Source organism: Delphinus delphis, chromosome X, assembly GCF_949987515.2.
Source record: "Delphinus delphis chromosome X, mDelDel1.2, whole genome shotgun sequence".
NCBI lineage: Eukaryota > Metazoa > Chordata > Mammalia > Artiodactyla > Delphinidae > Delphinus > Delphinus delphis.
This window is the reverse complement of record NC_082704.1, coordinates 14,070,314-14,093,674: the sequence shown is the minus strand read 5'-3', so window position 1 is coordinate 14,093,674 and position 23,361 is coordinate 14,070,314. Positions and strand designations below refer to the sequence as shown.

The 23,361-nt window shown below is 47.0% G+C and overlaps 1 protein-coding gene across 1 annotated transcript; it reads right to left on the bottom strand.

Moving 5' to 3' along the window:
- Positions 1–9,317: 9,317 nt before the first annotated feature.
- On the bottom strand, positions 9,318–20,776 carry LOC132418772 (cleavage and polyadenylation specificity factor subunit 6-like). Its single transcript, XM_060002751.1, has 6 exons — positions 20,736–20,776; positions 17,089–17,219; positions 15,862–15,923; positions 15,217–15,686; positions 10,652–10,731; positions 9,318–9,911 (listed from the first exon to the last, which is right to left on the bottom strand). Exons 1-6 carry the CDS (start codon positions 20,774–20,776, stop codon positions 9,805–9,807), a joined length of 891 nt encoding a protein of 296 aa, XP_059858734.1. The 3' UTR covers positions 9,318–9,804.
- Between the last annotated feature and the right edge of the window lie 2,585 nt (positions 20,777–23,361).

The window sequence follows — 23,361 nt, the reverse complement described above, 5'->3', positions numbered from 1 at the left end:
TGGAGGTGGTTGGCCCTGGGGGGAGCCGGGAGGCCTGACCTTTCTCCCCCAGACTCCGACCCCAACCCAGGTCCGGGTAACGCGCATGGGTCCACCCACGAGGCCACAGGGAGGGGTGGTCCTCCGGAGTCGTTGCCCGAGAGTGTGCCTGCGCCCCCCGTTCTTGGGGAAGGTGGGAAGCCCTGCATGTCTGCAGGATGTCCCAGCAGTACCTATGCTCTGTGGTTAACTCTTCTGACCTGTAAGAGTCTGGTCTCTTACTGGAGGTCTGGAAGCACCCTCTGGGGAGGTGCTGGGCCAGAGGGGCTCCCCCGCTGCTGGGCCCCTGGCAATAAAACTGGGATGACTCAGCGGTGGATCATTCTGCTGCCGGGTCCTTGAAGAATGCAGCTAGCTACCAGAATTAATGTCTCTGTGAGTCTGACTACCATGAAAGCATATAACTCATATAAATGGAATCATACGATATTTGCCCTTTTGTGTCTGGCGTATTTCACTTAGCATAATGTCTTCACGGTTCATCCATGTTGTAGCATGGATCAGAAATTCCTTCCTTTTTAAGGCTGAATAATATTCCATTGTGTGGATATATCACATTTTCTTTATCCATGCATCTGTAGATGGATATTTGGGTTATTTCCACCTTTTGGCTACTGTGAATAATGCTGCTATGAACACTGACTGGTGTATACATATCTATTTGAATCTCTGCTTTCAATTCTTTTGTGTATATATGCAGGAATGGGATTGCCGGATCACATGGTAATTTTATGTATAATTTTTTGAGGAACTGCCATGTGGTTTTCTACAGCTGCTATACCATTTTACAAGAAATGCACAAGTGTTCCAATTTCTCCATGTCCTTGCCAACACTTGTTATTTTCTGTTTTTTTTTCCATAGTAGTCATCCTAATGGGTGTGACATACATTTATTTTTAAGTATAATTTGATTTCACTATGATAAACACAAAACCATTTCCACTTGCCATAACAAAAGGAAACTAAAAATAATCACATAATACTAAATTTAAAAAAATCCCCTTTACTGTCTAACGATTCTCTCACCTACCCCCACTATTGCTCTCACATTATGGAACTAGGAGTGCAGAAGTACAGGGTCCCCTTCACCCCTTGGTCCTTCCCCATCCTCACTTTTGGTCCTAGAGCTTAATAGCGCATCAGACTTATGCTCCAAGAAGTGATAAATCAATACTGGCAAGAGGGAGTACCCTGCTTATGGATTGCTACGTAACAAACCACCCCAAAATGTAGTGTCTTAAGACAACAACAATCATTGATTTTGCTCAGGAACCTGCAATTTGACAGGGATGACTTGTGATATCCAGGGACTCAGCTGGAATGATCCAAACCGCTGGGGGCTGGAACAGTTAGGGGCTGCCTGGGCATCTCTTTCTCTCCTTACTGGAGTCCACGGCATCTCTTCGCATGGTTTCTCCAGCACCACATTCTCAGAGCAGCTGGACTTGTACGTGGAAGTACAAGGCTCCAAGAGACCCAGGTGGAAGCTGCAAGGCCACTTCTGTCACACTGGGCAGCAAGGCACTGAGGCCAGCCCAGATTTGAGGGGAGAGGACACAGACCCCATGTCCCAGTGGGAGCAATGTCAAAGAATTTGTGGCCCTTGTTGGAAACTAACACAACACTGTGAATCAAATATACTCCAATATAAAATAAAACGTTTCAAAAAAAAAAAAGAATTTGTAGCCCTCTTTTATCCACCAAAGGGAGAAATGCTTGTCTCGTAGGCACTCCACTCCGAAGACCGTGAGTATGGTAAGCAGATGGAACTTCCCAACTGGAGCAGTGGCAGGATGATGCCATAACTCTGGGGAGACAGAGGTAGAGAGGAAGATGCGAGGGTGATGGGATGAGGCTGTTTTCTTCTCTTCTGGCTGCCCCTGGGAGGCAGACTTTCACAAGCTAAGAGCTGAAAAAAATCATCAAGCAGCAGTTTGCCCCATCTGCTGGACTTCCCGTGCGTTCATGATTGCCTTTGAACTCTTTGTGGTTCTGGACTGAGCTCGGGAGCCTTTCCAGTCTTTGTGGGGCGTAACAATGCTAGTTTACATACCCATGGCATGAAATAAATGGAGGCAATACCTGAATCTTGTGACAGGCTGAACTATGGCTTTAATGCTTCATGTGTTCAAGCGAGTGTGGGAACCAGATGCAGCCAAGCAGGCAAGACTCTCCAGAGCTCTGCAAGGAGCATGTTCAGTTCTAACTGACAGAGCACAGATTTGCGATATAATTTGCAACATAATGCGGTTTTGATTTTATAAATATTTTCATCTTATATCAGGAGCTTTTTCAACTTGGCTGTGACAGTATCCCCTTCAGTACTCTCCAGATGACTAGGTGACAATGTGTTTTATCACGAGATACTTTTGAAAGTGAGAGGACGCTGCTGATAATTATGGCAATAAAATAGGCCGAAACCAGGACTGTCCCAGGAAAAGGACTTCTGCTCATCGTACCCCTGAGCCATCTCTACAATCAGCCCCGTCAACCAGCTGGGGTGGAGCACCCCCTCTGCAGTGTCAGGCACAGGTTCAGTCTCCACAGGGGAGGTGGTGAAGGCGAGTCCTCATGCAGCTTCCTACTGAATTGCAGGAGTCTCACCTGAAAAAAAGCCACCTCTACTATGAGCAAAGTGCCTGGACATGAGAGTGGCTGGAGCTCAAAGGAGGTTCTACGTGGGTGGGTGCGGTCAAGGGAGTCTTATGGAGAAGGAAGCACTTGGGATGGGTCTTAGGTGGGTGCATTGGGGCAGGGAGAGGGCAGCCTAGACGGGAGCTCCTATGGGCCTTCCCTTCAGCTACCATGTTCCGGTCAGTGGCATCTGTACCCCACGTAAATGGAAAATGGAGCAGCCCAGGGAAGGCTGAAGCACACAAGCAATGCGGGCGGGGAGCGGTGGGAGTGCCAGAAGAGCTGGGCCTGGAGCGCTTCCCAGAAGCACTTTATTTTCCTTCTAAGTTGTGTTTCATCCCAGGAACCATGACGTCCTCTTCATGAGAGTATTTCAGAAATGGAGCAGATTGAAGTCCCAGCCATTCCAGCCTTTTCACGGTCACCACTTCCAACCTGGCCTGCCTCAGATTCAGACTTCTGTGAAAGATCACATGAGTTCTCTGCTCAAGAAGTTTCAGCCTCCCTTGTTTATAGTGTAGATTCTCTCTCTCTCTGGTCCTTATCCTTAGCATGTACATTCTTCCACGATCTGGCAGGCAGCACTGTTTCAGCTGCAAGTGACAGAAGCACAACTCAATCTAGAATGCAGACTCCACGAGAGCATTGTTTAACACTATGTCCAGACCCTAGGATGGTGCCTGGCACCTAGAAGCTTCTCAGTAAGTATTTGTTGAATGAATCAAATGAAACCTGCTTAACAAAAAAGCAACAGACCATACGTGCTCTGGACCTTGAATCAGGGACTTAAGTTAGGTCATTTGCCTCCCTCCCCTCCCACTGCCCCCCCTTCCTCCTGTGTTTCTCAGTGTTTCTGTGTGCATGCTGTTCGCATTCTCTCCTGCTGAAGATGGACTTCCTCCCAGTGATGGACATGCAAGACCAGGGTGGGTGAGGGCATAGCCCCATACAGCCCCAAGCTTAGAAACTGCAAGAGAGACTATTTCAGGATTAAACCCCCAGCCCCCGAATCAGAGAAGTATTCTCATTGGTTAGGCTTGGGTCACATGAGCTTTTTCGAGCATAATCCATGTGGAAAAGGGCATGGGATACTATGGGATTGGCCTGACCTGGGCCATGTGCCTGACATGAGGCTCTAGCAGTTTCCTGTGATGGGCAGCTCTTCCAGAATCATGTGACTGGCTGGGGAGAGCAGGGCAGCTGTTATCAGAAGTCGAGGACCCTCGTACTGGCAGGAAAAGCAAACAGCCAAAGGTCTAGAGACGAGTGCGTAAATCCTCCTAATGAGACTGGGGTGGGAGTCATGGGGCAGCCCACAGGGGCCTGCAACAAACTTGAAATGACTTTGAGATCTCAGTTTTATCTTTTTGACTCTGTGCTTGTCTTAGAAAAACAGTGCTTTAAATGACCCACTACTGAATCAAATTTGTCCTCTAGGAAGTTGTGCCATGTGTATTCTGTGGGACACTGTTTTATCTCCTCTAGGGTCTGCATAGCCCACGCTGAGAAGCTATACTTGACCTTAGCAATTTCCTCCAGACCTACCTCCTGACCCCTGCATTGGCACAGCTCATCCATCCCTGCCTGTGCCGGCCATTGTCCCCTACCTAGAATGTCCTCGCCTGCCTCTTCTGGCCCCATCCACCTTCGCAGGTGCTCTTCAAGCCCCACATCCTTTCTAGCGGCTTCCTGGGTCGCTCTCTCTGTCCTTTAGACGCGGTGTATTACAGTGGAAAGAGCCCTGAAGATGAAGGTTCAAGTTCTAACGTCGCCACCAATTCTCTGCGCGACCTCTCTACAAGTTATTTCCTCTCTCTCAGCAACTCGGTTTCCTCTTCTGTAAAATGAGGGATTGCACTGACCCTGTTAGCAAAGGGAAGCTCCCAGCTCCTCTGCGCCGGCCCCTGCCTGCCCCCCAGCCCCTCTTGGGCTGGAGCTTTTTTTCTCCGGTAAATGAAATGAGTTTATGGTCAGTGCTTATGTTAAGGGTTCTCTCTCTGTCTCTCGCCTTCTCCGCCTCCCCGCCCCCTCAGCTGGACAGGAAGGCTTCCATTGAGGAAGGGGGCCCTCCCACACCCTTCCCCTATTCCATGCTCTTGGTCTAGCCTAGGCGAAAGGAAGATGCTGGATAATTCAGCTAAGCAAAGCAGATTTTCTGTATGGTCTGCCCTGGCTCAGAAGGTCAAAGCCCCAGCTCTGTACCCAGTAGCAGACAGAGGACAGGATTCGTGTGTTCAAGGGTGCTTTGGATCAGCATCATCTTCACCTGCTTCTCTCCCGTCTTCTCCTCTCCCCACAAGTAAGTAGCCCAGAGCTAGGCACCCCGAAAATGTGCTCAGATTGCTAGAATGCGGCAGAGAAAAATGCGTATGAAAGATTAAAGAGGAGCACGCCTATTTTTGCAAAAGGACACGTTTGGTTGTATGATTATTTGTCCTTAAGCAGAAAAGGGGCATGGCACCAGGGAACTGGAGGAACGTTCTCAAAGTCTATTTTTGCCTCACAACTGCAGCTTCTGCTTTAAGGAATATGATGGACATATTTCAAAAGTTATGTTTAATAATATGGACTTGCTACAGGGTGTGAATGATTCTTTGGGGGGGGAAACAGAATCCCCAGAGCGCTTCTAAAAGGATCGGGGGGGACCCTAGTCCTCTTCTGAGGTAGTGTCTCTGTTCAAATCAGTGCAACTGCCTGGTGTGTCTCCAAATGCCTCTGTCTCTCTTAAGGGAACAGGGAAAGCTGAAATTCGAGTGGCACATGTGTTTTCCACCACCAGGGTTGCTATGGAGTGCAGCAGAGTTGTGGGAAATGCAGGGGGTTTATCTGCATCTGCAAAAAGTTAGCTAAGTGGAATTAGACTTTCTGTAAGGTGTTTTCCTGACTCAGGCATGTCCCAAACTGGCCAACGTGTCTTGAGGCCCTGGGCGGCAATCCAAGTCCCGCGACCTCAATTGCTCCTGGAGGAAAAGCAGCCTGTTTCAACTTTCTACACTTCTTAAAGTGTTACTTTGATTAGACAGGAGATAGCAGTTTGTTTAGCAATAGTACTATTATTCCTCTGTCATGGTTATATTTTTAAATTATACTTTCTCTTTCCTTTGCCAAGAGTAAATGATAACATACATTTGCACCACGGAGCCAACCAAAGCTGTGTAGGTTTTGCCCAGACAGGTTGGAAAATGGATTCTAGGCCCATTGCTACCCAAATAGGAAGACTTTCCCCATCCCTGGGTCAGGGGACCATGCTTTTTTTTTTTTTTAATAAGTACAAACTCTTTAAAAACATAAAATAAGTTTTATTATCGCTATAAAAGTAATGCATCTTGTTGTTTATACAAGTATTACTTGGAAAATACATAAAAGTATAAAGAGAAAGACAGATATCATCTATAATACTAGAACCCCAACATAACTACTATTAAATTTTGCTATATTTCTTCCTAGGCTTTTCTCTAAATATTGATACAAAACTATGGATGCAAAATGTTCCCAATACACTTATATTACATATTCAGGAACATATTGCAAAAATAATTTTGTATCTTACTTTTATCACTTTATGATGTCATAACCCACAGATAACCATTATACAAGTTCTGGTTTATTCCCACCAGCCTTTTTTATCTGTATATTGATACAAAACCATGCATGCAAAATGCTCCCAATATATTTATACTGCATATTAGGAACACATCGCAAAAATAGTTTAGCATCTTTCTTTGATAGACTTTTGGTATCCGTCCTCCTAGCTTCTTTCCACATTATTGATACAAAACTATGAATGCAAAATGTTCCCAATACATTTAGATTACATATTAGGAACACATCGCAAAAATAGTTTAGCATCTTTCTTTGATCACTTTTTATACCACAACTCAGAGATAACCACTGTTAAAGTTTTGACATATTTCCTCTCAGCCTTTTATCTGTATATTGAAACAAAACTGCATGCAGAATGCTCCCTGTATACTCAGATTGCATGGATGGGAATAGTGCAAAAAAATCTGCTCATTTCTTTTATCACTAAATGCTTCAGCCAGAGCATATTCTCTTGTCACATGTTAGAGACACCATATTTTATTTACCCAATCTTTGTTATTGGTCATCAGGATGTTTCTAATTTCTACCCTTAAAAATAGTTAAATGAGTGACTTCTCTGGTGGTTGAGTGGTTAAGACTCCACTCTTCCAATGCAGGGGGCGCGGGTTCGATCCCTGGTCAGGGAACTAAGATCCCACAAGCCGTGTGGCGTGGCCAAAAAAACCCAAAAATACTGAAATGAGCATCTTTAATGTATTCTTTTTTTGTGACTTTTTGTTCATGGAGTTTTTATGCCTTTTCTTGACCATGATATCGACTCAACATATTAAGGATGACCCTGTGTCTGTAGTGTTTATGGTTCATGTTTTTCCAGTTGTGTGCTTGAGCATAAATTCTTTAACATTCTAGCACGCATATAAAATCTTATGCCTTAAATGAATTTCAATTCATTACAAAGAACTTAAATGATAGTTAAAGATACAAAGTCTGACCCCCCCCCCATTAAACTATCAAAGTACAACTCATCCCCCTCCTTCCGCGGCAGCAACCTTTTTCTTCCTTGCTTAGGGCCCACTTTTCGATCTTTTCATCCATGGGTCTTGTAATACTTACCAGTTGTATTGCTGTGAAGATGAGCGGCTCCCAGACCTTTCAGTTATCAATCTGTCACAAGTGCACAGTGGTATCTCGTGACATGATGATCCCCGAGACGTCTGAGGTCTGTGCATCCTTGACCCAAAATTGCTGCATCGCCCGTGACCCCTAAAGACTTTTCAGAGAATTATGTTTGACAACGTAACAAAAAATATGGCATAACGAAAGACACATTGTAAAAGCAGAGAAAGAACTTCAGCTCGAATCCCACCACCTTAAGCAACAAGTATGTTTGCTTTGATGTTCTTTCCAGTTTCTGCTCCTATATAGACCCGCTTGTCAACTGTGGTGTCCACATGATTTTATGTCCCTGATTTGTAAAACATGGTATCATAAGCGTTTTCCAGGTTTCGACGTAGTCTTTAAAATTATTATTTGTAATGGCTGATGAAAAAGGTTCCATTGAGTGAGTGACTAAATTAAGTTAACCCCTATGGTTGGACATTCCATCTGTTTCCTTAAGACTAATTTGGTTGAGTCTTTAGAAAGTATCAAATACGGTCAGAGATTTTAAATGATTTTAACACTGTTCTTGTTTGTGCACACCTACGTGTATACAGCTGCGCTATTTACTGTCACTATTTAGTCATCCTGGGGCCAGTCTTGGGCCTCACCCAGGAAGTGTCCAGGGTGTAGGCAAAAGCTCATCATACAACTTTCACCTCTAATTTTTCTAACCAAACAAATTCAACTCCATTTCCTGCTCTAGTCACTACTGTGTGTTCGGTTCTGATTAACAGATAATGACAGAAGCGGCACAGCACGAGGTCTGGAGGAAGAGGCCCCAGACTAGCCTAGGACAAATCCTCAACCTCCAGAAGCCCGTTTTCTTGTTGGCCGTTGCTTTTTTGACGTCTTATCCTATTTATCTCTCAGGGTTGTTGCAAAAAGAAACTATGAAAGCATTTGGCAAAGCATGTAAACGCACCCTAAAAAAAAGGCAAGATTTTGGGATTATTATGTTTCTGACTATTGCGGTTTTGTGGCCGGGACTTTAAAAAGTCTGGTCTTGGGGCAACAGTCGAGTCTGGCGAGCAGGTCAGGGTGGGGTTAGGGGACAGGTGAGGGAGCTGCTTTGGGAGAATCACGCTTCAAAGTCTTCAAGACTACAGGACACTGCTCTGTTCTCAGCTCCCAGACTAATAGCATCGGCCGAGCCGGGGCCACCGCCCAAACTCCCACGGCTGCTCAGATTCTAGAGCTCACTGGTGTAAGGAGAGTGCTCCAAAGCCAAGCAATGCCGGAAATGGAAGTCTGCTCAGGGCTCCTCCCTAATGGCTCAATTTACAATCCCCACAGGGGTCTACGTCTTTTTGAACTTGCCAAAGAGATCACTCCTGGAGCGGGGGGGGGGGGGGGGGGGGGGGGGGGGGGCGGAACGGAGGTAAAGGCTGCAGATAGGTAAGATATTATGAAAGAGCTAACAGATCTTTGTTCATTTATTGAGCAGTAACTAACGGGTAGAATGACTGGGGTGTAGGGTGGCAGGGAGGTACACATTTGCTATAATTGGTGCATAGATCGTTTTTCCTTTAAGAGTAATGTAATTATTCTAAATACAAAGGCATGTATCAAGTTTTAGGGTAATGAGGATAAGTTACACTGTAGGCTGATGGAAAAATAGATCTCTAAAAATTTATGCCAACTTGGATAGAGCCCTGACTCTAGTCTTTAATTCCTATTAATAAACTTTCATTGATCTTCCAAAAAATGCTTTTTGGACCTATTTCTATTTTCATCTTGTGTCGTCTCTCAGGAAAGCTGCCTAGAAGTTAACTCCCACCTGTGTAGGATGACCTTTTCTCCAAGTGTTGCCCTGAGCCTAATAATGGTCCAGGATTGGGGGAACAAACCCAGTCCCCTGCTGCCCCATCTGCCTTGATGATTTGATAGGTATGGTGTTTTAAAAACAATCAGCAAAATAATTTGCACTGCAGAGTCCTTAGTAGGTCTTTTTTAATTGGACAGTTACTCGTATTAGTGAAAATCAAAAGCAGCATACAATCATTCAATCTCCAAGCACTGGAGTGTATCCAACTGTTTTCCTATTTGGGGTTCCACTTTAGTCATTGTCTGTATGCACGCGTAAATTTTTACAGAGTTGCAACCACTGCCTTTTTTTTGTGGCCCTGGTTATTGGCATCTAGTTTCCCAAGTAACATTGACACACATCTGTTCAAATCAATTGACGTTCCCATCATGACTGACTCATTTGGCGGGAAAAACAAGTTTACGTGCCAAATGGAACAAAGAAGCGTGGGTATCAGGGAGCAGCAGGGAGAAAGAAACGGTGGGAGAGAGTTATTTTGACTTACTGATCATAAAACATTTTCCAATACCATTTTTAAAGGATGTATAATATTACACCGAGTGATTGATTATATTTTACCCCATGGTGTGGGACACTTGGGTGGTTTTCAATACCTAGTGAGTTTAGAATGCATATAAATTACAGGATTTGAGAGATGACTGTATTTTCTTGAAACAGGAGTCTTCTGTGTCCAGATCCGGGCCAAGAGTGTTGATGTAGTGTTCCTTTGCTGGAAAAAAAAAAAGTCAGTACTGCTAACTGGAAATGCTGGATGCCTTCAAAAAATATCCCTGTGCTTAAAATATTTTTAAATTATGATCAATTCTAGCTTATAAAAGTAACCTATATATCTTGTCCCACAACTTACAGAAATGCGGAATTTTAAATTTAGAGCTTGACTAAACTTTTCCTAGTTTATGGGCCACGCCTGTCTAATAAACTTAATACAATGCCGTGTGCACACAGCTTCCTCACAAATAACATGTGCTGGGAAAAGATGAGGAAACAATGGAAAGGTGCCTCCTTGAAGGTGGTAACATCGGATCAATTGATCGTCGACTATAAATGGATTCATCTTACACAAGTCTCCCACACATTATGGTGCACATTTAGCAATGCTGAAAAACAATTTGAACGAATACCTTAGAAAGTTGTTACAGAGAATTTATAGTCTGGAACGAATTGCCATCTTCTTAATTGACACGGAAATGTTTGGCTAAAATATTGTTTTATTCACATTTCTCTCCTTGGAGAAAAATCTAGGCAAACTGCAACTTCGACCGTGTGAATAATGGTGAAAGATGACTGCTTTAAGTCAGAAAAAGGGCACCACGCAGTCTGAGGGCCCCGTGGACGCCCTCAATCTCGATGCCTCTTGGGGGCCCGGGGCAAAGCGCCACAGCGCATCTGGAAGGCAACGCCCCCAATCAGGGTCGCGGCTCCCGCCCTCCGCCCCTCGCGGTCTCTCACCTGCGTCCCGCTGGAGGGAGCCGGCGGGCGCGGGCGTAGTCCTCCCGGAGGGTGGGCGCTGGCTGCTGCCGGGCTTCCTTCTGGCTCGAGGGGACCCGTCCCGAGGGGGGAGAAAGGGAGAAAAGGGAGCTGGTGAGAGGCAGGGGGTCAGCCTCGAGGTGCCTCCCCAACCCCAAGCACTAAGCCAGGCGGGTGCGGGAACCTGTTCGCCGTTCAGGCCTCGGGATTGCTGGCCTGCGGGGCCCTGGGCCGGCCGGGAGCCAACTCTCGGGCTTCCCGGTCCGGGGATCGCGGCCGGGGTGGGGCGGGGCGGCGGCGGCGGCGGCCGCGCAGAGCCGGACTGGCCCCAGGCAGCCGGGTGGCGGCGCCCCGGGAGCCCGAGGGTCCGCGGCGGCCGGAAGGGCCCCGACCCGCCCGCGTCCGCCGTGGCGCAAGGGAGTCTGGGAGAGTGCGCGTGGGGGCGGCGGGAGCCTGAGCCCCGTCTCCGGGCTGCCTGGAACCCCGGGCTCCCCAAAGCCGACCTCCTCCGGGGGCTCCACTGGTAAGCCCAGTTCCCGGCAGCCCGTCCAGACAAGAGGGGTTTTCGTGTGCTTGGTTTCTTTCAGGATGACGGAAAGCGTGGGAAAGATTCCACACCTCCCTCTGTCTTTGCCAATAGTCCTTGACCTGCCCGTGCGCCGGATCAAACCAAAATCCTAAAGTGATTTTTACAGGCGAAGTGCGACGTCAGCCAGAGAGTGAGCCCTCTCTTTTCCAGGCCCGCTGTGAAGCTCCTAGCGTAGACTCGGGGCCCCCAGGAAGAGATGGAGGTGGCTTTCGAGGTCATTAGCAATAGCGTCCAGAGTCCAGGGGGGCAGGAAGAGGCCCTGAGTCGACAGCTCAGGTGCTGCCATTTTCTCAGGAGCTGTCAAGCTAGTGCCCTGCCAGCGGGGCAATCCCTTATGGGAGGCCCCCGGGCGACCAAGGTGGCCTTGGGGCGGCGCGTCCAGGGTAGAATTCTGGGACCAGATTTTGGGAGATAGGGCAAGATAGGGCAAGCAGCAGCTTGAAACGCAGAGCTTCATTCCACAGCCACCCCCTCGGGTCCTCGCGCTCCCTTCAGGCCTCAGATCGGGCAGGTCAGCGCCTCTCCACGCCGCCTGGGATTCACCGGCGGACCAGGCCCCGGGCCTCGCCCGATCTCGACAGAAGCTCCCCCCAACACAGACAGGAAGAAGGGTGGAGAGGGTGTCGAGAAGGGGCCAGAAACGTTCACCTTTTCTGGACTCCAACGTCCTTTCCACATGCAGGACGCGAGCCATTTACCAGGAGCCGCAGAGCGGCGTGGGGACTGCTTGCAGCGGGTCACCTTCCGGCGTCCCCGCTACTCCTTTTCCAATAACCGCCCCCCCTATTTAGTTGTTGGGTCTTGAAGGTATTCTTTCTTCGTTTTTTGTCCTGTGGGTGGTATTCTAGTTAATCACTAGGAATTTTTTTCCTATCGTTTAAATTTTACCCGGGTAGGGAAAGGAGTGCTGAAATGCAGTATCTTTTTCACACCTATTTACACATTCAAAGGCGGGCAAAGGTTGGACGGAGGAAAAACGCGCCTCTCCCGGGTCTCGCTGCTGGGGCGGACACGGCGGGCGCTGGACTGGGACTTACCTAGTGGGTGGGCCCGTGCAGGAGTCCCAGCCTTGCCCGGGCAGCAGAAACAATACTCCAGAGCACCGATCGCCCACTGCAGTACTGTTCCCGCTGCTAGGGCACGGCTGAGTGCGGGGCGCCGCGTCCCTCCTCGGCTCGCATAGCCTGCGCACGGCCCCGACCACCCCCAGCCCCTGGCATGCAGTTGCGCCCTCCCCGGACTCTGGCGGGGCCTCGTGGGTGGGGAAAGGGGGCAGAGGGGAGAGGAAGAGAGACGCAAGCCCCCGCCCACCTACCTGCTCCAGAGCTGGCCTGGGGAGCAGGCGCCCCGCGGGAGCGCACGTCCAGCAGAACCCCACCTTCCTACTTCCTCGCGAGGGGGTATAGCAGCGCCTCACGTTTTGAACCGTTTAAAGCACTTCAAAACATGAATTGCTGCTGCATCCCCTCCGAGTCAACGAAGGGGGATCGCTCTGGGGTACCTGCAGATGGAGAAAGACAAGGTGACTGGAAGGAAGCCTGGTCCCGCCCCGTCCAATGGCGAGGAATAAAGCAAAATGTCAGTCCAAATCGACGTACTTTTTAGAACTTCGCCGTTTGATTTCCAGGATCGGCAGGTGTAGTGAAAAATGAGACTCTCAATTTTTTTCCCCCCAGAGGATGAATCTTGGAAAAGTGTAGCGGTGAAAAGTCAAGGGCTGAGAGAGAGGAATTAGGGTGGGAAAGAATCTTACCTCTGAAGGTAAGAATAGTAAGAAAATAAATTGAGGCAGTTTGGCAACATCTGGATCACTCTTGCCAGCTTCAAAGTCTTAGTGAAACTTCTACCTGATGTATATTATAACTAAGTCTCACTCAATGTCCCCACTAAAAAAAAATAACTTTTCATTTATTGACTTAAAGAAGATCACCAAAATGTCTCTGGCAGCTTCAGCTAATTTTAACATATATGATAGCTGGGAAATATAGATCCATCCACAGAAGCATCAGACGTCCTCTTTAACTCGCCAGTGTGTCATTATTACAGCAAACACCCTGCTTTGAGTTCTTTTTAAAGGTATTAAAGAATGAGAGATAACTGTCCCGAGTTGAAATATCTGGATGTTTACACATGAAACTGATTACTCAAACGTATTTATAAATATTTTATACCTTTCAATGTCACCTATCAAAACATAAATCAAAAAGTTTCAATACTTGACGTCAAATCACTCCTTCTTGTCTCAAGCAGTTCCACAGAAACTCTTTCACGTCCTGAAATGGCCGGCACTGTGCATACTCCTTAATGATTAACTCATTAGATACCACTTTTTCCTTTTTAAAATGGACACACATTAGTAATAAGTTACATGCATCCTCCCCCATACTGTTTAAAGGAAACAGTCAATTAAGCATAGAAGAAACTACTACCCTGTAACCCTCAATCACAAACCTAAAAGTTAAAACAACAAAACCGGTACAAAACTCTAATGGTTTTGAAAGTTAAAATACGTTTCAATACAAGTATTAGACACTCAAAGTATCCACGTCTGCTAAGTGTTTGGTTCATTTAAAAGTTACATCGGTTTTTCAAAACCAGTATAATGGACGCTGTGTCCTGTTTATTAGTTAATAAAGTGTGCAGAGTATTCAATGAGACTAAGTACAAAATTCATAACACCAGACTGAGATCCAGTGTTACCAAATGCACTACTTGTGTCACTGTAAACTAGTTTATTAATAATAACCCCGCTCCCTAAATTGGCACATACATTTAAGTGTCTCTAAATTTCATCTTGTTTTGGCTACGCTATTCACAAACAACTTTGACTTTTGGTATTAATGGAGATAAACGTCCTTGGTTGCCCTTAAAAAGAAAAAAACAAAAACAAAAACATGTTTAGCAAACGTACAGTTATACTTTAAAACTCCACAACCTTCTCCCAATTAAATATTTATGTTCCACACAAATATGTGAACCATCACATCAGATGTTAAAGTCATCACTAATTTAACATTTCCTTATTGACTACTTAGAAAAACAAAAGTTCATTCGAAATAGCAACGGTGTCAAAGGCGAAGGTCCCTTCCAGATTGCTCTGCAAACTCACTGGAATCGAATTCACTTGTACTTTTCACTTAACCCCTTTTTTTTTCTCCCAGTGACAGTACAACGATTTACATTCCTAAAAAGCCACCTTGCTCCCCTAGTTTATGGATTTCCCCTTAGATTGAAATTTACTTACGAAAAGAGATTACAAAGAAGCGTCTTGTCACTCCAGAAGAGAGTCAGTCGCTGATACAATAGACAAAGAATCGATACTTTTGAGTTGCCCATAGCCCCACACCCCTCCTTCCGAACTGAACTGTTTGGCCAGATCATTTAAGAGCCAAAGAATACGCCTCTTCCTCTGTTCATATTTTACAACGTTTTGTCTTAATTTTGTAGATGCCTTCTCCCCCCCCCCCCCACAGACACGATGTACCTTCCCTCGGCGCATTCGTGCCAACTTTCCCAATGTCAAGTTTCCTACAGGGAAAACTAAATAACCTTGAAAGTTTTAATAGGGAAAAGACAATGCAAAATTAATCACACATTTATTTCCAAGACATATTTTACTGCTTGCAAATTAAGAGCCACAAAAAGTCCATTTACAGTCTGTCAAAACCAGTCGATCCCGACCCTGGCGAGGCTGACAGGCGGTCACTGCCCCTTACTCGATTTTCTCTTCCCGCCCCTCCATGTTAGCTTTTTTCAGCCCGTTTCCTAAGAATTCTCCCGGCCGCACTCATGTGTCTGTTCGCCCACACCCCGACCCCCAAACGTGCTTCATAACCCCAAAGCGACAGAGAACTTTTTCAGCATTGTCACCAGATTTTTTTTCAGTCTGCCGTAACCAACGTTATTATAGGGAGAAACGCCAGCCAACAAGTCCCTTTTTAAAAAAATCGCATGTCACCTCTCGATCCACTCGAAAATGGCGCCGAAATCGAAGAACTTCTTAAATTTCATTGTCAGCTTTTTGCAAAGGTTTCTGGGATTTCCCTGCGAAGCTGCTTCGCCGCGTCTGAGAGCTAGCGAACGAGCAAGCAAGCAAAAGAGAGAGGGAGGAATGTGCGGGTGCGGAGGGGTGAAACAGACAGCGAGAGAGCGGGGCCCGGGCGGGGAGCAGAGCAGGGGCTTGGGGGACGGCGAGGGCGCGGGGCGTGAGGGGCCGGGCACCGAGCCACAGGGACCAAGAGCCGGGTGCGGAGAGCCGGGAGCCGGGAGCCGGGGGTCGGGGTGGCGGCGCGGAGGGCGCGCTCCCGCGCTGGCTGCAGCCGAAGCTCGGGGAGCGGCGTGGCGGAGGCGGAGCGGAGCGCGGGGCCGGAGCCGTGCGCACCCGGGGAGGCGAGCTGGGCGGCCGGCGGAGAGCCTCCTGCAGCTGCTCTAGAAAAAGCCGGCTCCGGGGGCGTGGCCACGTGGTGCCCACGCCCCTCCTTCCCCGCGCCGCTCCCGGCCCGGGGGCGGAAAGGGGGAGGGAAAGGGGGAGTGGGGGAGCGGGGGAGTGGGGGAGCGGGAGAGAGGTGGGGGATGAGGGGGTGCAGGCGCTCGACGCCACGACCTTGGCCCGCAGGCGGGAAGGGCCGAAAAGGGCACAGGGCGCCCAGTATAGCTGGTACAGAGCTGAAGAGCGGGGGTTCAGGGAGAAAAAAAGAGAAAATGGGAAATGGCAAAGCCACGGTCACAGGGTAGTGCAGAGCGCACCCAGACGCATAGGACGGACGCCACCCCGCGCCCACTGGTTCCCCCGCAGTGTCCTCTGAGCTGCCCGGAGGGAGCAAGGTGGCTGCGCAAAGCCTCTGGCGCGGTGCTTGCTGGGGGTGCCTGACTTGGTTGGGGGAGGAAAAGCGGGGCCTCGGACCGCAGGAGCTTAGCGCTCTTCCCACGCGTTTGAGGCCAGCCTCGTCGGGACTCCCCTGCCCTCTCCACCCTGCCAAGCCCTCAGGGAGAGAGGCCCCGGGGCAGGCCCCGTACGTGCAGGCCGTCCGCTGGGGGGACAGAGCCCGGAGGGAGGGAACAACTGTCTGCACACGTCCCAGTCCAAGAAGGGAAACTGATTGTAAGACTGACCGGGGCAACAGGAGGGAAACGAGCCCTTATTGGGAATGCTACAGGCTGTTAGGGACGGAGAGTCTATTTTCTTAGGTGTGAGAATGGTATTGAAGGTAAGTAGGAGGATGCCCTTATTCTCAGAAGATGCAGGCTGGAGTGGCGAGGTGAAATGTCACCGCGGCTGCAGTTTTCAAACGATACAGCTAACACAGGCACACATTGTGCCAGAGAGAGGAAGCAAGTGTTGCAGTGTTGCAGTGTGTTGTTACATCCAGGTGGGGGGTAAACGGACGTTCGTTGTGCTGTTCTTTCAACTTTCCTGTCTATTTGCAAAATTTCATAATAAAATTTTTGTGAGAAACCCCCCCCTTTTAAAAACAGAGCCTGAACGCTGTCTAAGAAAATGAGCGCGACTTCCTTCTCCCTCCCTGTCCCGGGTGGGACAAATCTGCGAGCACGGAGGGCTCAGACCGAGCGGGTTCTGGACGGGAAGGGCAATGGGTAGCGCTGGCCGCCAGGGGCCAGCGCCCCAGGCACGGGACGCAGGCCCGAAGAGGCCCCGGGGGTCTCGGGGCAGGTGGGCTGCCAGGCGCACAGCGAGGCGGAGGAGCTGTGGAGCGCGCCGGCCGGGGCAGGGGGCTCCGCGGGCGGCTTTCAGCCACCCCGGGTCCGACTCCGACTAGCTCCGCTCAGCGCTGCAGGGCCGCCCGCGCCGCTGACGGGTGAGGAAACCAACGGGCCGCGGGAAGCGGAGCCGCGCGCCTGGCGTTGCCGCCGCCGCCCGGGTCCCCCGCGCTCCCCGAGGGAGGCTGTCGCGGCCTGTCCCCTGCGCCCTGCGCGCGGGGTGGTGAGGAATCGCGCGCGGCACTGGAAAAAAAAAATCAGGTGCCGGAAGAAAATAGCAACGCACACACGAAATCAGTATAAAGAAAACCATGGACTCCGCCGTGCTCGGCGCTCGAGTTTCTTGAGCTACTTAACTCTCGCATGCATTTCACTGTGATGTTTCTGGAGCGCTGATGGAAACTTAATTTCTTTGCAAGGGCGATCTCGCAGACTCAAGGCACTGCAAGTGCTGCGCGGCCTGTCGCTGGCCTCTGTGGCTGTTTTCTCTTTCTTTCTTTTCTTTCTTTCCTTCCCTCTTTCTTCCTTTCTTTTTTCTTCTTTCTTTTTTTTTTTTAGAGGTGGGGGGAGGGAGAGTAGAGTCTTCCAGGGTCTGCAAAACTGTTTTGAAAAATTAACCAAAAAGATTTTACAGCCCAAGATTTGATTTTCAGGAAAGGTTTTAAGGCTGCAGTGACTTGTACGGCTTCCGTGGGCGGTAAAAAGTTACTTCTAAATGATAATTTCCCTCTGAAAGTCTTCAAAACTCTTCGTGGACAGGGCTGAAAGTTTGTCAGGCTGTCAGACGTGACTGAACAAGCTTCTAAATCCTCAGATAGATCATTTATAAAGCTCCAGTGTCCTTGGGGTGAAAGACTTTTCTGGGCTTTTAAAGCTCGGCTTCGTGGGTAAATTTGCTTGGGTTGATCTAGCTGCGCGCAAGCGTGCATTTCCCTCCCTGGATTAGCAGAAGGGCAGAAGATTCCAGTACTATAAGATAAAAGTCGAGTCTGTGGCACGTCCTCTAAAGAAAAAAAAAAGGCAACAGCTTCCTTTATTAAACTCTTTTTGCTACATCAGCGAATTAGAGAGCCAGTTGAATATTGATGAATGCTTTGAGGGTGAGTAATATGGCTACAGGCCCCAGAAAGTGAGGGCGGGCAGGCTAAGTATTTACTCAAGTGAACAGTCTTCAAATATTTTTCAAATATGATGTCTCAAGGATTTCCTTAGGTTTTCTTAGGACTTCTGAAGCAAACCCTGATTCTGCAAATGGCTTCTCCTTTTAGTAGGCCCTTCCCAACCTGACAAAACAGCAATTGCCCTAAGAAGAGCTTAGAAACTCAGCCTGGCATTAGAACCGGGCCACAGCCCACCAGCCCTGGTGCCAGGGAGTTAACGTCTCCCTGGGCAACCGGGGAACCCCAAATGAAGTGGACACCATTCACTGTTTTTGTCATTTCTGAAGTTCTGTTTCAAAGCGTGTATTTTCAGGAAAATAGCACATATGTTTTTCCTCCATGAAACATTCAGAAATTACCTTGATAAGAAATATAGTCAGCCGTGGGAGGAGAGTGTAGCAAAGGCTTTGAAGGCTCTGAAGGCACAGCTGAGAAAAAATACATTAGCCCTAGACTGGAGATATTCCGCAAGGAAGTTACCCATAACGAGGTACTGTATTTGGAATAATTTTTGGAAAGTGTTTTCTGAAAAGCAATTTCGAATAAATCTTTGGAACTAGATAGTAGGAAAAGGAGTTGAATTGAAAATTCTTTTTTACATTGTAAACAAAATTTCTAGAACTCAGCATTTTCATTTTAACTAGAAACGTCTTTTATGATTATGTTTTTCACAAAGGCCTAGAGTTAGGGAAACAAGACTTTCCTTACGTTGTAAATATCCAGAGGTCTTCAGAGAGATAAAATCAGGATAGAGTTACAGATTTAACAGAAAGAAAACAACTGGAATTGTGTTATGCAGCTTCTACTGTGTTATTTGTAAAAGCTTTTTTTTTTTCAGGGTTCAAGCAAAGGCTAGTAGTGAGCAGTAATAATAGACTAACACTTGCCCTACTGTCCGATTAAACAAAAAAGATAGTGCCCTTTGGTAATTTTTATTAAATTTATGAAATTAGTTATGATAAAAATAGTTCTTTGCAAAACTTAGAACTTTGGGAAAAAATGTCAAATCTTAACTTCTCCCACCCCCATGATCTCACCAGGAAAAAGTAGAATGAATTAGTAGATTTTTCCTTTCTGCCAAAGAGGAGCTTAGCAAGTCCTTGATGACTGTTGCTTTTGATTTCCAAGTCTCTTTTCAAAGACACAGAATCACTGCCTTCAATGCTGTTGGGATTTCTTCTTTAAACACGGCATGTTTTTCTTGTTGGGTGTGCACTATTATTGTCTTAATTGTTCCTGGATTTTTGCCCATGAAATCAAAGAATCTCTCAGATGACAGAAATGATTGGATCGTTGCACATAGGAAGGCCACAGTTAAGGGGCATAGGGTGACTTCAGTCTCTACACCGTGCTGGCCCTACACGGTTCCCATCCTATAAGTGAGCATGACTCTCCTTTGCACCAGTGCGAACTGACAGCACAGTGTAATGACAGGGGCATGGAGACGGAAAGCCCATCTCCTGTGTATGAGATTTGGTCACTTGCTTTCACCATAACCATTATGATCATCAATTTCTAACCTTACACTTCTAGCACTTTCCTTGAGCCTTATTACCTAATTATCCAAAAGAAAGAAGAAATAAAAACAAAAACCCAGTATAGAATAATGTCAACACATCAAATGTAATTGTATTCAGGGAAGCTGAAGTGCATTTGGACAGTTGGTCGCTCCTTTTATATCAAAAAATTAAAAAAAAAAAAAAGCCCCAAAGTGGCCAGCACCAAGGAGGTGCTGTAGAAAGCACAGAACTCTGCCAGCTCTGAATGACATCACTTTTAGGATCTTGCTACGCAAAGGGAAAACGCTCCTGGGGGCAAATAATATCTTGCTGGGTAGAGACAGGAGGAGGGAACAGGAAACTGAAGGTTGCTAAGGGGTGCTATCTTTGTTTAAAACCAAGATGTGTTTTCCAAGCCATGAAGTGCTTTGTTGAAAAAGGAAAGGAGGGAAAGTCAATATGTATAATTGAAGTGTTAACGTTAAAGCTGTTAACACCAAAATACCCATAACTCACTTGCTGCTCTCCTTCTTGTCTCCATAACATAACTGTTTGCATTTTAAAAAATAAGACTTAATAGGTAGAGTTTCTAGGGCTTGTGGAAGATGTCGTTTCTTTTACCTCCTGTCTCTTAAAATAATTTTTGAGTTTGAAATCAGGTGGGATTCTGCAGTAGTTAATGACCAGGGTGACCCCCATCCATTGGCAGGAAATGGAGCTGGAGATCTGGACCCAGTTTTCCATTTTAGCATTTGCCCTAAACCCAGGGCTCAGCAGCTTCCTTAGCTCAGTGTCCCCAGGGAGTGCCTAGGCCTCAGGCAAGGAAACAGGAGGGAGACAGAGAGGGTGGGCAAGGACAAAAGAGAGAAAGAAAGAAGGTGAAAGAAGAAAAAGAAAACCAAGTCCTTCCCCCCATTCCTACTATCCACCTTCTAATTCAAACTCTTAATTTGCCACCACTAGGTCACCAAGGTAACCTTCTCAGGCTCCCCGCTCATCTCCCAGCTGAGTTTGGCCCCTCTTGCTGTGGTCCCCTAAGTTCTGCTCTAAAAACACAGTTCTTATCATATCACACGATGAAAAGTGTAACCCTCTCCAACCCGGCTCCGATCCGCTCCTCCAGCCACACCTTCTTCTTCATGTTTCCACGCAGGAGATGTTTGTTCTTCTCGTTCCCTCACCCCTCAAGGCCCAGCCCAAATGCCGTCTCCTCCCTGAAGCCTTCTGAGATGACCTCAGGTTGGAGTTAACTGCCTCTGGCCTGTCCTGCCACAGCACATTAATAAAGCTGGTCCTTCTGAGTCTCTTCCTAGCAGAAAGTAAGCTCCTAGAGGGTAGGGACATGCCCGTCTATGGATATCTCCTCAGTGCTTCGCACGATTACTTGTAACAGTGGGCGTCCAATACATATTTGTCAAATAAATGCATACCTGAGAAGGGAAAGGAGGAAATGGAGGGAGCTAGGAGAACGTCAAGTTGTGTTGGTGGTGAAGCTTATGGCCAATATCCTGGTCAGTTGGCTTAGGTGCCCTTTGGTGCCCAGGGTTGTCTAACCCAAAGCCAACATGGTGGCTTAACAAGTTGGTCTGGGATTGACATTTGAAACGCATCCCCTTTAATAGTATGGAATTAATTTACTTTTTTTTTTTTTTTTTTTTTTGCGGTACGCGGGCCTCTCACTGTTGTGGCCTCTCCCGTTGAGGAGCACAGGCTCCGGACACGCAGGCTTAGCGGCCATGGCTCATGGGCCCAGCCGCTCCGCAGCATGTGGGATCTTCCCGGACCAGGGCACGAACCCGCGTCCCCTGCATCGGCAGGCGGACTCTCAACCACTGCGCCACCAGGGAAGCCCTAATTTACTTTTAAATTAGCTACTCAGTACTAGAAACCCTCTTCTGCAAAACTACCACCATCATTTTATACTTTTAAGTTTCAAGCTGGTCCTTGAAGGGAAGGTGAAATTTGGATGGAATGGGGGAAGCAGTGTGTTCAGAGACCTGGAGATAGAGAAGAGTTAAAAGGAGATAGACTCAGCTAGACAGAGGCTATCTATTGGGGAATTAGTTGGAGATTGAGCTGGACAAATAAGGTCCATCCACTCTAGGACAAACAGTTATGGGGGCCATGGAAGTAGGCAGAGGAGTCTTGATTTTAGTTATAGGACCGTGAGGATGTAATGAAAACAGTGTTTGCAACAGATTCACTTGGCTTACCTGGTAACTCTGCAAACTAAAACTATGATAAACCTACAGTGATCTGAACCATTGGAATATCCTATTCTTCATGTACACAGGAGTGAGTTTTCTTACTAGGGAAGAGAACGGATGGAAAAATACTGCTTCATATATGCCTACTGTGTATCAGGCAATGTGCTAGACCTTTTTTCCCCAGCAGCTTTTCTCTTTCTCCGTCTCCCCACCAGTCTCTCCCCCTTTCCTCCCTCTCTCACACACCTACACAGGCCGCCACCAAAATATCCCCCTGACTCAGACTTGACTGGCCTTTAAGGATAATCAATTTCCTGTGACATTACTCATAACAAATATGTTTTAAAATACCAGTAAATATCAGGCAAAAAGTTCATGGAAAGAATCCAGAAATTTAACATCACGTGCTGATTTGATGGAACAGAGGAATGGAAATACACATCTTCTGGACTGAGGGTAACCATTTTGGGGGGGTGGCAGAGCTTCAAACTGGAGAATGCTATTTTTCATGGGCAGTTTAAAAAAATTTCCATTAAATATTTTCAAGAAGTTAAAACGACATTGAAAGCAACTTGGGCAACTTAAATATTCGCTGTAGTTGCTGTAACCCAAATATCCCAACATATTTAGAGCTTAGGTGCCTCTGATTATAGTCAGAAGAGTGTGATTTTTCTATATACCTTAGTGGAGCAGAAATTAAGCAGATGAAATATGAAATGAACACGAGAATTAATTTGTAGTTTGGATCATAAAAGCCAGATTTTTGAAGAGATTATTTTATTTTGATTGCAAACTATAAATTATTACAGGGAGTTGGTGTAGAATGACATTGAGGCTTACTTTTGGGTCAATATGTTCCAACTTGACCTACCCTTGGTAGTGGGGAGGACCGGGGTTTCTCTAACCCCAAAGAAACCAGTCTCACTATGGCTTTAGGACTTGTCTCTCCTCTCCTCACACTGGCGTTCTTTCAGTAAGTTGTCACGTAAATGCACTTTAGAAAACAGAATAAATATTCTATGTGCATCACTTGGAAAATAAACTTTTAAAGATGTGTGTGTATTTAAGTTGTAGACTTACAACTCAAAAGAATTCTTGATAGAAAGAAATAGGTTTTTGGCTAAAAGTCAAAAATTTTGAAGTAACTTGAAAAGGTGAATAATTTACATTAGCATGGTGTTTATATAATAGGGTGAGTGTGACAAAGTTAAAATAACATTGAAAATAACTTGAGTCATTTAAATATTCCTCCTGGTAACTGTAGAATATAAGTGCCTTCAAAGGGGGGAATGGTAAGTTTCTAGACAGCTGGCAGGGATTTTTTTTTAATGTTCATTTACATTTGAAAACTGGTATTAGCATTCATTTCTCTGACCCAGAGCAATTCCCCCTCACCTGTCGGAGAACATCTACACATGAACGCTGACAGAGCCAGGCAGGGAAGGGCATGTCTGTCATTTCACTTCCAGAAACCTGTTTATGAAGCCTCCTGCAATCCCCTACCTGCTCGGACCCTGTT

Bases quoted from the DNA above. Each gene is read 5' to 3' on its own strand.
- LOC132418772 (XM_060002751.1), bottom strand. From the start codon at position 20,776: ATGAAGAAGAAGGTGTGGCTGGAGGAGCGGATCGGAGCCGG. The intron at 17,220-20,735 runs GTTGGAGAGGGT...TTTTTTTTCCAG, and splicing joins GAGGAGCGGATCGGAGCCGG to TGCCGCGCGCGATTCCTCAC. The intron at 9,912-10,651 runs GTGAGAGACCGC...TTTTTTTTCCAG, and splicing joins CTCCCTCCAGCGGGACGCAG to CAAAGGAACACTACATCAAC.